Raw genomic sequence first — 13,792 nt, 5'->3', positions numbered from 1 at the left:
GACTCCTTCGACGTTCGTCACTCTTCCTTTGATCCTTTCCGATGACTGTACCCGCCTGATACTCCAGAGTTGTTCGTCTCTTGTACTTAGCAACTCCCACGGAAATTCTTCTTCCATCAATCGGAGAGTTATTCACCTTCTCGATGTCATTCATCATATCTTTTTGGCTGGCAAAGTTGACGAAAGCAAACGTGGAGAACTTATACTTTGGCCTCTTGTTTATGATGGGAATAAATACCTTAGTAACCTCACCATAATGGTTGCAAAACTCCGACAGTGCTCTTCTTGAGATTCTCCTGCTCAGGTTGTCGATGAATACTGTCCAGTTTCTTCCTGGTGAAGACGGCCGATTCTTCGGTTTCCCTTTTCTCCTGATGAAGACGAGCTGACTCTTCGGTTCCCCACCATTCTCCGTGTTTCTCTAGCTCTTCCGGGTGTCAATACAATTAACGCACTACTTCATGCACTAGAAGCAGTTTTCCTATGAGCCCTTATGATAAATTAGAATGTAGAAGAAAAGAGAAACAAAAAGTTTATTTGATTTTTCAAAGTAGCATATAATTTTTGAACATCACAAGTTGAGAGCTTAAGCTCCTCTATCCCTCTCTTTGGTTTCTGTTATTCCATCTAAAGGTATCATAATGACAAGTCAGATCCTCTAAGATCATTCCTCTCCTAAATTAGCTTGATAGACATGAATAGTTATTTCAATTAAATTAACTATGTAGCTTTTATTTCAATTCTTGGTACCAAGCATACAGTGGAATTGCAGATCCCTCTCTTGGTTACCGTATGTATTTTGCTAGACAATAGTATAATCTTGTTTTATATTCTGAGGAAATTTTTCCTTATTTATAAAAAGTTTAAGGTTGTTGAAAACAATTTGACATAGAATTTTATATTTGTTTGAATAAATCTTAGCATTCATTTGATAAAATTTCAATGTCCTTTTTGTGTAAGCGAGCATAAAAAATTCTTTGGCCGGTGTGAAAGATTAGGCTTTATTGGTCTACTCATGGTTAAGCTTTTATATAATCGTATCAATCTGTTCTTGTGAATAACAAGCTTCTCAAAAAGATACACTAATCTGTTATTTTCTGGGGGGAAAACGAGAAGAGGAAGCAATACTTGCCTAATATCTGCCTTTTTCTTGGCAGCCTGTTGCTCAAAACATCAAGGTGGATCATCACCCTGGTGGAGGGCATTGGTTTGCAGCTGGTCTTTCCCCTAATGTGAGTTTCCTAAGGATCCAGCATTTTTTCTAGAGTAGTCGACTTTCTGCATTATTTTAATGGTAGTCTTATGATGGTGTATGTTTTCAATCGTATAGATTCAAAACAGGAACATGGTTCCCTTTCATAACAGCCCACATTTCCAAATGATTCCGTATGCTCATGCAAATAGCTATGGCAGTATAGGAAGTCATGGAAGCTATAGTGATAATACAGGGCTTGGAAGCAGCTACGGGAGTTACGGAGATAGTAATAATATGTTTGCATATTATTCACCTGTTGGTCCGTCTGGAATGAACATGCATCCACAGAGCGCTACATCAATGCTTGGAAATAGTCCTGATGCTAGATGGAGATATATGCAGTACTCTCAGGGGACAGGACTTGGTGTGAGTCCATCAGCTGGAAACTTTGCACCACTTCCTCTTGGCACGAGTCCCTCGCAATTTACTCCTCCAAGCTCCTACAGTCAAGTTTCCAGTGGCTCTCCTGGGCGTTATGCTCCTACTTCTCCTGCAAGAAACAGTTGTCAGGGATCACCTTTAAGTAAGATGGCTACATCCGGCCAGTTTAATCGAAGAAAAGGTTGGTGATATTCTGGAAGTTCCCAATCGCAAGAGAGTTCATCATCTTCAAACTGCCAAGGACAAGTAACCGATGGCACCATTTCTAGCCAAGCTGAGGGGCAGTCTCAGGTGGTCAGTGGTCTCCCCTCTCACATACAGTTAAATTCTAACACATCTAATTGGAACCAACAGCTAAGTGGCATTGAAATGGCTACAGGCTACCCAGCTGTTCAGAATATACCCAACTCCATAGGACTTGGTTCTAACGTGCAACTGCAGTGTAGCATAGGAGCAACTCAAGACATGTCAGAGACCAGCATGCCATTGCTTGATCCTGGAGATTGGGATCCAAATTATAGGTGAGTAGGAAACTTGAAAATGGAGTCTGAACTCATGTTTATCAAATATGGAGATACTTTGTCTTAGCTGTGTTATTCGTTTCTTTTAATATATAAAAAATTGTCAGTTGGACCTGCACCGAACCATGTTAATATGGTCTTTACTCTTCTTTACACTCTCAAAGGTTACTTGGTTGCCCAGCATGTGGGCCCTCAACTTGCAGCTGCCTTCTCAGGTCTCTGCTGCACACTGCCTAAAGGATGGAGATATTTTTTTAGTATACTGATATTTTTCATGTATCATAGTAGCCTTTCTTTTTATCCTTTGTGTTTTATGCAGCATACCAATATTTTGCCTTATTTTATTGTGCTAATTATATTCGTATATTCTGTGTAGATTGCTTGCTTTTATAAAATTCTAAAATAAGGGATAGAGAAAATGGTAGCATCTTGATGCACAGTATGATCCTCGACATTTATTACGTGTTGAAGTACGTTCTTTTAGATGGTAATAAGTTACTTTTTGAACACTTCCTTTCAGCGAGATGAGTAGATGTTGGTCGTACCCGCATAAGCGGTTCTTCCAAATAGTTTCACAACTTATCATAGGATATCATACTTTTGGAAGCTTCTTTGTTTTATGTTCAAACTAAACTCATCAAGGACCTATCTGATTGCTTGGTTAGCCTAGAACATATCCATGGGTTCTTTTATCAGTTATGCTTCTATCGGTTGTTGTCCCACAATTATTTTGCGCTGTATCAGGAATTCATGATACTCCTAAAATCAGCTCTAGTTGCAACATTTGGCATCTTGCTACTTCCGAAAAAAAGTTGTCTCGGCAGAAAGAGTGCATATACCTAAGACAAGTTCTTAGAATTAAACTATGTTGTTTAGGTGCTTCTAAAATGGAATGCGTGTTTGTTTCTCCATTGACTTTTTGCTTTGATATTTATTCTATGATCTTGTAACTTACGTTATTTCTTGTGTTTGTTTTCACCCTAGTGATGAACTACTTCTGCAAGAGGATGGATCAGAAGAGAGCTGCTTATCAGCTGACTTTAACAAAGGAATGCATATTGGTTCAGCCGATTCATCTGTTGGAGTTGGAAGATTCAACCGTCCCTCAACCACAACCTCGAGTTTATCAATTCAAAGGTAATTGCATAACCTTCTTATTTTTCATTTGCTTTCAACATGACTGTTTTCTTGCTTGTATGCATGCCTTTTATTTTCCCTAGTGAAGTTTATAGTTAGCATTGATGGTCCACATGATTGACACTGCCCAAGCTGAGTTGTGCATTATAGAAATGGATATGCACTATAATGTCAGATATCTCTCAACTTACAAGACGAGAGGTACTCTTTCGTTGAAGTGTTCAACACTGTTCTTGACTTATTTCTGTATTGTTTGAGTACACAGACAAAATTGACCTGTAGGATTTTCACATGAAGATGTGGGTAGCCCTCCTTCAGTTAATGATTTACATGCTGGATATCCTCGTTATTTGTCGAATCATTCTCACTTCATGCCACATTCAACACAAAATCCTCTTAGCCGTTTGGGGCAGCAAACTGTTCAGTGGTTCAATCACGGCAGATCCACTGGTGCTCGGGGTAGCGAATGGAATCACATGAAAGTCCAGCTCCCTCCTAGATTTAATCCTGGGGGCCAACGTTCTCCTGCAAGTTATTCAGTAATGGCGTGTCATGGGGTACTTCCTAACTTTACACCTATCAGAAATCAAACTTGATTTCTAAATATTGAAATGTTATTAAGATGATCCCACACAAATATTATAAAATTGTAGCAATGATGAAGTTACAATATGCTTAATTATTAAGCAAAGTTCAAGGTGGCAGAATGTTGTAGCATAGTTGAAAAGTCAAAATATGGATGAGTTAGCAAGCTTGGCAATTAAGGAAGAGTTTTGGCAAGGCAAGCAAAGTTTGCTTTGATATAAACATGTTCACGGGAAGGATTGAAAAGGCAGCAGCTATAATACTTAATTATTAAGGAATTATAAGCCGGTAGAATGAAAGCAATCTTGAAGCTTCATGAGGCGGTTAAATTGCCTATAAAAAGGCATTGATAGTTTTAGTTTATGTATGAGAAGAAATATGAGAAAAGAATTAGAAAAATCAGAATGAGAAATAGTTTAGCAAAACTATTAGAGAATGAAAAAGCTTAGTAAAGCAAGGATGAGAAATAGCTTAGAAAAGCTATGAGAGAAAAGGTGAAGCTTAGCAAAACTTAGAATAACAAGGTTGTGTTTGTAAACTAACTGCAGTTAGTATTGTAGTGTTGTAATATTGTAATATTGAGGTAGTGTCGTTGTAACGTATTTTGTTTTGTATGAATAGTAATTTCAAGTTATATAAATCACCGAGTGCCCATCTACGCTTCCAATAAGTGGTTTCAGAGCTTGGTTCGAGTTTAACGAGGTGGAGAAGATGACCAACATGATTCAACTACAAATTCCGAGATTAACAAAGACGAATTACGACAATTGGAGCATTCAAATGAAGGCGTTACTAGGCTTCCAAGATTATTGGGATATCATCAATGATGGTTACACCGAACCTGAAAATGCAACAGCAGAAGCAGCATTGACCAATGAAGAATAGAAGGTATTGAAGGAATCCCATAAAAAAAGATACAAAACTGTTGTTCTTTATTTTTTAAGGAGTAGACGAATTTATCTTTGAAAAAATTTTGATGCGAATACCGCAAAACAAGCGTGGGAGATTTTGTAAAAATCTCTCCAAGGTACAGAAAAAATAAAGAAGAATACATAACCGCAACATGCACTTGTTAAAAAATGAATAATCAATTGGAGAAGACAAGTAGAGAAAAACCGGAATGAAAAATATAATCATTTTCCCTAAATTTTCCTTTAGAAGTTCCGAAGCTATTCTGATAGATACCGCGCAGCCACAGAGGCCTTACACCACCACTCTGGTCTACTTCCTATTTTATAACAAGTAAATTAATTTGAGGTAATTTTCGGAACCCTAATCTTTAGTTGATGGAGTCGTGAGATTTTGAGTTGTGGCTCGGTTTCCTTTCTCTGTTTCACTTTCTGCTTGATCCTACTGCTTCTTGATCGATTTCTCTTGAAAGCTATCTGTTGTCAAAATTTTAGCTCACACTGACTCTCTACATTTTACTAGGTTTGTTCTATGTTTCTCATTTTAAGCTAATAGAGAAGAGAAATGTCAACTAAATCACAGCCTTCTTCATGGCTTAGGCTCCTTAGCCGCTCCTTTCAAAATCCACCTAGAGCCCCACCTTCATTTTCTAGGAAAACCTGTACGAATATTTTGCCAAACAACCATTATTCAACTCATATTCCTAAAACCCCCATTAAACCCCATTTCTCGTTTTGTCTAAATATCTCGACTTCTTCCTATTTCCACAACAACCGAACTCCAAAATCTCCACTTTCTTTCACGAGATGGCATTTCTCTAGAGGCTTCAGGTCCGACGAGCCTGGGGAGGATGATTTTTTGGCTGATGTATATGCTGAAATGGAACGCGAGAAGCAGCAAGAAAGAGAGGATAGGAAGAGAAAAGGTTTGGACACAAAAGATATTGATGAAGAGGACAAAGAAGATTATATGGTTGTAACGCCATTGATAGAGAAGCTTGAAAAGAAGTATTTAAAGGAAAAGGATACGACTAAAAAAATTCGTAAAAAAATCGAATGGTCCTCGGATTCAGATTCCGAAAGTGAGGATGAGGAGGATTTAGAAAAGCAGGAAAAACAATTTGAGAGGAAAAAAAAGATGCATGAGCAGTTGCTAAAGAACTTCTGTGAGGCAGGTAAATGAACAAGCCTTGTTTTAGTTGCTTCGTTGCTTGCTGAGTACTAATGATAGTATAACATGTATGTGGGTGCACTTCGTGTAGAATGCTTATTACATACACACTAGAGTTGTCAATATTAGACGCTATACCTAGAAAACACAACAGGAAAAAAAAAGTAACTTGAATGCCACAGGGATACATGAATGTCTCAAATGTATATCGGAAAAGTAAAAGCCTTGGCATGCATACATGAATCGCTAAGTTTAATACAGGTACAAAAGTTCCCATGTAAAAACTAGTAACTGTTAAATTTATGGTATGTTAGAGTTGAGATTTGTCGTTTGATTTATTTGAAAAGAACACGACGAATGGTTTACCTTGGTAACAAAGGAGGTTACAACCATGGTCAAACAAATCTAATAAATTCAAGTACATAAATTCAGTGGATGAAATAAACTCAGTGGATTTTTTAAATTCTAAAATAAAGACGCCTTATGTTTACTTAGTGATATGAATATAATAACACCATTTACTGCATATTTTTTGTTTGTTTATAAGTGATATTTATGAAATTCATCGATTGTTGACAAATTACATTGTTGCACTTGACGGTGACACTTGATGATGCTTTTAAATGGATGAATAAAATTGACAAGTTTGAGGAAAAGCATTTTAAACTTAGCCCAAATTATAGGGTCATTGACGACTTGATGAATCTACTTAAGGTTGCAGAAGGCAAGGAGAAATTTGTCCTTCAGAAAAAATTGAATAGGGCAGTGAGGCTCCTTCAATGGAAGGAACGTTACGATCCCAATAATCCTGCTAATTATAAAGTTATGAACGTCCGACAAGTTGGTCCTCCTGTTGATCATGAGGAAGAAGCTGAAGAGGAGAATCAGAAGAAAATAGTAAGAAAAGATGACGAGGCTGAGGACGAAGAAGAGTTTGATGACATGAAAGAGAAAGATAATATACTATTGGAGAAGCTCAATGCTATTGATAAGAAACTTGAAGAAAAGCTGGTAGAGTTGGATTATACATTCGGCAGGAAGGGTAAGCTTCTAGAGGAGGAAATCAGATACCTTGCGGAGGAAAGAAATTCTTTAACAGAGAAGAAAAGAAGACCTCTTTACAGAAAGGTAACTGTATGCTAGACTTTCTTCATTTATTTTGATGCAAAGTTCAAATAGTTAAGCTATTTTTGAAATGGTCAAGGGACATAATTCTAAGCTAATATTATTCTTAAATTTTCGTAAATATATTTTATTTATATTCATGCTTTTCATGGGCAGGCTATCATCCCCTCACTTGTAGAAATATAGCTTTCTTTTATTTGGATTGGCAAAATAAACTGTTCTGGGCTCTAGCAGAAGTACAAATTTGTTTAGGTTGATTTGTGTCAATTCACTTTTGTAAGGGTTGTTAGTGAACTATTTTTTCTAGCCAGAATGGTTTCCATTGCGGTCTGACTCCTCTCCTTTACAGTTCTGTATATTAATTCTCCGTATGACCTTAACCATCATTCACAAGTATGAATCATTTGATGATAAATTATTTGCATTGTTTCGTTTCAAGTATCAACTTTGTGTTTTTCAAGTTGTTTCACGTTGCATGTATCTAACTCTGATTTTATTGAATTATGGCAGGGTTTTGATTTGAGGTTGATAGATATAAATCGAACTTGTAAAGTAACAAAGGTAATATAATGCAATTTGACTGAGTTTTGTTGTTAGATTGATTTCTGTGTTACTCATTTGAAGTGGATATTGTCCAGGGAGGGCAAGTGGTCGAGTACACTGTTTTGATGTTTTGTGGAAACTATCATGGTGTTGTTGGATATCCAAAAGCCAAAGTTGATGCAGTCCCAATTGCAGTCCAACGGGTAACTTTCCACTGCTTTTATTTATACTGTTATTTAATGCTGCACCCTATAATCAATAGGTGAATCGATTATTTATCTTCTATTACTAGGCTGGTAAATCTGGTCTATTCAGACAGACATGTTTTACGTCCTGCTATTCACATAATTTTCAGCTTTAATTATAATTGGTTTTTATATGGTTACTTTCTTACCATGATGTTATGATTTCTGGGGTGTAGTAGGGAAATCAAATTAATTTGAAAGGTGTATAATATCATCAATGTTGTCTCCCATGAACATGTTCTTGAATATCACCAATCATTTATTAATGTCACTAGTTTGATGAATTTACGTGACATGTACTGACTCATGTAACCTAAAACAGGCACATGAGAAATGCTTTCAGAATCTTCACTATATTGAACGACATGAGGAGCACACTATAGCCCATGCAATTCAAGCATCATATAAGAAGACTAAGGTATGCATAACTATCTCATAATATCACCATTTTAACTCAATCTAGGTCTTGAGAATGTTCACATTTGTTGATGCTCGAGTTCTCTGCATTCACTCTATTTTAAACTATTTATGCTTTGGTAAGGTCTATCTCTGGCCTGCACCAACTGCATTGGGTATGAGAGCTGGAAGAACTGTTGAAAACATTTTGCTTTTAGCTGGCTTTAACAATATCAAATCAAAGGTAATCAAGCGTCATTGATTATGTGTTTTACTTGGATTATCGCGTATCATCGGATTTAGATATATGTTTGACATTAGCATTTTTTTGGGGGGTGTTTCCCTTACAATTGTTTTTAGAATTCTACTTTTCATTGCTCATCTGAACTATCTTCCCAGGTTATTGGCTCAAGGACTCCTCACAACACCGTCAAGGCTGTTTTTAAAGCCCTCAATGCAGTAAGTAACTCAGTGAATATGTTTAAAAACAGACATTTTTGGGCAACCTGAATAACATAATAAATTGCATGATCGTAGGTTGAAACACTGAAAGACATGCAGGAGAAGTTTGGGAGAGTTGTTGAGAAACACTTGCTGTATCCTTGTTGAAGTTAACTCTAAAAGTGTTTACATTTTTCATTAGACCCAAACACTATATCCTTGTTGAAGTTAACTCTAAATGTGTGGCCAAACATGTCGGATTTCCTCCGTTTCTAAAACCTTTTCACATAAAACGGTAAAATCCTTTCCCTCGTTGAACTTGAGCTCAGCCTTGAAGCTCGTCTTCATTTCTCAAATTAAAAGTTCAATAATTAGAATATATTAATTCGATGTAAATTATTATTATTTATTCTCACAAAATTCCAGTCTCTATGCATCGTTCTTCTCACAAGCTTTCATGGTTAGTCCTCCTTTCTGTCTCCCTCGTAGAGTAGTTTTTTTCTTCTTTCCGATGTTCTTTTGAAAGCGTTGGACGTGTTTGATTTTTTGTCTCAAAGAACTTAGATGCCAATGTTACACGATTTATTTTTCTTAGCTTGAAATACCTATTTCCCCTTGTTTTCATGGTTGGTCCTGCTCTCTACCCCCTTTAATTTTTCTTAGCTTAAAATACCCATTTCGTAAGCATCTAGGAGTTAATATGATATTTAATCATTTGAGTCTTTTGATGGCATCTTTCTCGCTTTTTTTGTTGTTGAAGAATCAGAGTCTTTTTTAAGTTCTTCCATGGCGAATGAGCTTTTTTCTTATTGATTATAGGATTGATGGTATGGAACAGCCCGGTGCTGTTTTTATGCTCACAGAGGTTTTGATTTTTATGAGGCCTGTTTGTTTGTTTTTGTTATTTTTAAAAACAAATTTCTAGTTTTTTCCTTTTTGACTTTTGCTTCATGAAAAGTTGTTAAAGAACAGAATGGTAAAAAGCAAAATCACATTTTGATTGAATGACTAATGGCTTGAATGAAACCCACATTTAAGCATAATTGATCATTTATTTTTTCTGTAAATGCAGACTTTACTCCTTTTTTGCAAATAGAGGGATACATTTGACAAAATTTGTTGCTTGTGCAGTGTAATTATTTTATTCATGATTGCTTACCCTAACTGATCGATAATTCTTGAACCAAATCATATTGAGTTAATGAATCCAATTTTTCCCCCTTATGGGTAGTGAAGAGCTTGCGTATTGCTTTCCCTTAATCTTTCATCAATCAAATTACAGAAGCAGGAATATCTCTAGCGTTGGTTTGCTAGTTGGTAATTTGAAGGATCAGAGAACATATTCCAGCCAGAGTCTATTTGAGCCAGTTAGTGAAAGGCTCATCACCAGTGGTCAATTTCTCAAACCTCCTTCACGAAGAAGTTCAAGTGAATCTAGTTGTTATAAGAAATTTGCAATTGCTGAAACTCATCCTATTATCCAGTCTAGTAGTCTTCAGCATTGGTTCAAAAATTGGCAAGAACAGAGAAAGCAGAAATTGACAGCTAGCACATTTTCTGCGGCAGTTGGGTTTTGGCCTATTCGAAGGACCCAGCTCTGGCTAGAGAAAATTGGGGCGATTGAGCCATTTTTTGGTAACTTAGCTACATGTTGGAGCAATATCAAAGAAGAGGTAGCACTTGAAAGATATAAACTGATTACTGGGAATACAGTTGATTTTCCTGAATTTCAGGTTTATGGTAAGATGAATCCAGAAGATAGTTGGTTAGCAGCTTCACCTGATGGTTTAGTGGACCAATTTGTTTATGGGTTGTCTCTTAGAGGAGTATTGGAGATAAAATGTCCATTTTTCGGTGGAGATATGAGTAAGGCTTTCCCTTGGAGGCGGATTCCTCTCTATTGCATTCCACAAGCTCAGGGCTTAATGGAAATCATGGACCGGGATTGGATGGACTTCTATGTTTGGACTCCAAAAGGAAGTAGTCTGTTTAGGATATACCGAGATGTAGAGTACTGGGCTGCTCTCAAATTAGCGCTCTCTGATTTTTGGTGGAAGCATGTTCAGCCAGCCAAAGAAATATGTGGTAAATACGTGATAACAGATCCTCTTAGAGAATTGAAGTTAGTAAGGCCAGCCTCCAGGCATGAATTATGTGGCTATATAGTTTGTGAAAGTAAACGTATTGGTGATAACTCTAATTTGTTGATGCGTGAAATAAATGGAAAATTGACAGACTGATTTGCTTGCTGAGATATTGAATTTTGAACCAAGTCTAATTGATTAATAGCAATGCCTTATTGAGCTTTTTAATAATTATTGAAAATTCTGGTTACTATGAATTCTTTCCTCTAAAATCGAGGTTGGAGGTTTTTGTTCATAATGGTTGCCAACCTGGATATACGGAGCTACTATTAGGGGCACTTCTCCCTTTAGTTGGGCAAGTTTGAATGCATATAGTTGTTGAAAGAGTTCATAGGAACCTCAGCTGAGAAGTGAATATTGAGAAATGAAGAAGACTACATTGCCAAATAGGGTGTTTAGATGTTTGGAATCCATCACGCCCTTGCAATGCTTCAAATGGTTTGGGATGGAAAAGTTAAGGTAGCTCTTTGTTCGCATATCACGGTCTGGCTTTCCCACAAGAATGTCTCACCAGAAGTTTGCCAGAAGGTAAGGAGTAGGAAACAATTTTCTCTTCGTTGAAAGGAGAACCATTTTCATTTTCTTTCCCCTTTTTACACAGTTTTGACAGTGTATATAATCATTAAGCATCTGGTTCTTTACCCTTTTTTCTCTTTAGGTTTTACGAGTTTTTGGTTTGTGTTGCAACTTTTCTCAGGTATGGTTTTCTTCTACTGGAGAGTGTTGCCTCGCAAGATCCACTTAGTGTTTCAGTTGCAATTCTTCATCAGTTCAACATTTTGCCTGAGATGTATCAAGTTGGCTACACAAATTTGTTTTTCCGTACCGATCAGGTATAATAAAAGATTATGGTTGGTTCATCATGGGTGATTTACGCTCTTTATTTTTTTATAACACACCCTCCTTTTTTTTCATTTTTTTACCTTGAGAGGACTCGATTTTAGGAAAAGGGAGAGGGGATTGGCGTTGGTTGGATGTCATTTAAAGTTTGGCGTTGTTTGACTTCCTTGTTAAACCATTTTAAGTGTTATAGTTTCCATTTTCCACTAAACTAAAAGCTGAAGTCTGGATAAGAATTATATGTGCTTTTTGATAGATATTAGTACATTCATTTCATTACGCCGATATCGTAGTATCTCATAAGTCAATAAATCCCCAACCTCTCATCCTTGCAGTTCTCCGCCTTGAATGATTTGAAAGCCTGGTGAATTTTGAAAAACATTGCCTCCTATACTAGTAATTGACAATGGAAATGCTTAAAAACGTCTGCCTACTTCATGACCTTGACTTATATCGATTAAGGACACTCTGGGGGGGTTCTTGAGGTTTTCAAGGAGATTTTATAGATTGTATAATACTATTTATTGTCCGTCTTAATCAGAAAAAGTTCGGAAACCCCCACAGCATGCATCTTTTCTTGATATTGATAAATTGATATAATATTAATAAACAATCAATGCAGATCGGGGCTCTTGAGGATACGAGAAATCGTACTCTTCATGGTATTTTACGTGTTCAAAGCTGCTTCAGAGGACATCAAGCTCGCAACCACTTAAAGGAGGTCCAAAGGGGAATTGCTACCCTTCAGTCATGTATTGCTACCTTTTTTTCCCTTTTCATTGCTTGGAAGTCATATTTTTGCTAAGTAAGAAACTGTCAAGACCTGATTTGCTCTATATCTCCTTACTACAGTTATCAGAGGAGAGAAAACCAGGAAAGAACATGCCGTCTTATTGCAGAGACATAGAGCCGCTATCGCTATACAAAATATTAAAGGCAGGAATTCTAGGAAAACATTCAAGAAAATTAGTGATGCATCAGTTGTGATACAACCAGGTAAGTATTCAGGCTTTTTCCCCTCGAGTATAAATATTCAAAGCAACGTAATGCCGCTGTGTTGAAACTTGAGTTCGGAACAAAAGGTAATGGCTTGCTTCTGGTTGTGCCTTAAGTCGGAACAATATTGAGGATTGAGATGTTTCTTTATTTCAATCACCACTTCATTTATGTTAAAGATATTGAAATATACTGTAATTTGGCAAAAAAGAATACGTCAAAAGGCATTTCTATTGTAAATCGGGCGTTTAAGAAGGATGGTAGGAAAACGTTATGTATCAAGTTGACTGCCCTCCATGAGTGAATTTAATAATTTGGTTTTGGCCTCAAAACTTAGAAAGATATATGAAAAAGCTGGTTTAAGTTGGACATTTTTTTCCTGCAAATTTATAGTGATACGAAACGTGGAAGAAAGATTACGCGGCGAGAAACAAAAGTCGTCTTGAATAAACCCGGGAGCGAAGAAGGTGAAAAAGAAGTGGGGCAGGATGAACAGCACAAGGTACACATACAAAACCCCATACATTTACTGTTTTATTCTTGCTAGTCGATCAATAATTGCTTTCTGGTGTTCTCTATTGCTAGTAATGATTTCATACAGAAATCGAGAGTTTGTTTTACCAAAGCGATTTGGTTACTGAAAAGGCCATCTATTCAAGTGCGTACATAAAAAATTTAATGTGTATTATTTTAACAAAGTGTTTTAGTTTATTGGTCACGTATTAATTTCTTTATAGATTATATAAAAATATTAAAAAATATCGAAAAATACTTATAATATAAAATATTCTTTTTCTTGGTTTTATTGAATAGAGATTTTTTTCCTAATGTATTTGGTTTTTGTAATTTTATAATATGGTTCGGATCGAATTTTTGATTGATCCAAACTCGGTTGAGTATTCTATTCTTCCACTTATCATCTTACTCTACCCAGATTTAGAAAGGTTCTACTCATTTAAAATTTGATTTGATTTTTTTTATATAAAATCTGCACTCGATCTGATTCAACATATATATATATATATATATATATATAAGGTAAAATAAAGACCTAATTGAAAATAATATAAAGGATGATTATACTATTTTTCCTAATCGAGTTAA

The 13,792-nt window shown here is 36.3% G+C and overlaps 2 protein-coding genes and 1 pseudogene across 3 annotated transcripts; all 3 read left to right on the top strand.

Moving 5' to 3' along the window:
• Positions 1-311: 311 nt before the first annotated feature.
• Positions 312-4,764, top strand: LOC120207575 (annotated as a pseudogene).
• Positions 4,765-5,179: 415 nt separating this feature from the next.
• Positions 5,180-8,876, top strand: LOC120207570 (DNA ligase 1-like). Its single transcript, XM_039206998.1, has 8 exons — positions 5,180-5,962; positions 6,560-7,086; positions 7,594-7,644; positions 7,722-7,829; positions 8,194-8,289; positions 8,413-8,511; positions 8,667-8,726; positions 8,805-8,876. The coding sequence occupies exons 1-8, from the start codon at positions 5,353-5,355 to the stop codon at positions 8,874-8,876; spliced, it is 1,623 nt and encodes a 540-aa protein (XP_039062929.1). The 5' UTR covers positions 5,180-5,352.
• A 193-nt stretch (positions 8,877-9,069) lies between these two features.
• LOC120207571 (myosin-1-like) lies at positions 9,070-13,332 on the top strand. Of its 2 annotated transcripts, none has more exons than XR_005524223.1 (5): positions 9,070-9,168; positions 9,940-11,380; positions 11,550-11,685; positions 12,315-12,444; positions 12,545-13,332. XR_005524223.1 is itself a non-coding variant. In XM_039206999.1 (5 exons), the coding sequence occupies exons 1-5, from the start codon at positions 11,355-11,357 to the stop codon at positions 13,132-13,134; spliced, it is 489 nt and encodes a 162-aa protein (XP_039062930.1). In that variant the 5' UTR covers positions 11,286-11,354; the 3' UTR covers positions 13,135-13,332. The 2 variants fall into 2 exon arrangements, 1 of the variants encoding a protein (XP_039062930.1); XM_039206999.1 differs by lacking the exon at positions 9,070-9,168 and having other exon boundaries at positions 11,286-11,380; positions 12,545-12,688; positions 13,082-13,332.
• Positions 13,333-13,792: the final 460 nt, after the last annotated feature.

This window comes from Hibiscus syriacus, unplaced genomic scaffold, assembly GCF_006381635.1.
Source record: "Hibiscus syriacus cultivar Baekdansim isolate YM2019G1 unplaced genomic scaffold, ASM638163v2 tig00015046_pilon, whole genome shotgun sequence".
Classification (NCBI taxonomy): domain Eukaryota; kingdom Viridiplantae; phylum Streptophyta; class Magnoliopsida; order Malvales; family Malvaceae; genus Hibiscus; species Hibiscus syriacus.
This window is presented reverse-complemented; position numbering and strand designations above follow the sequence as displayed.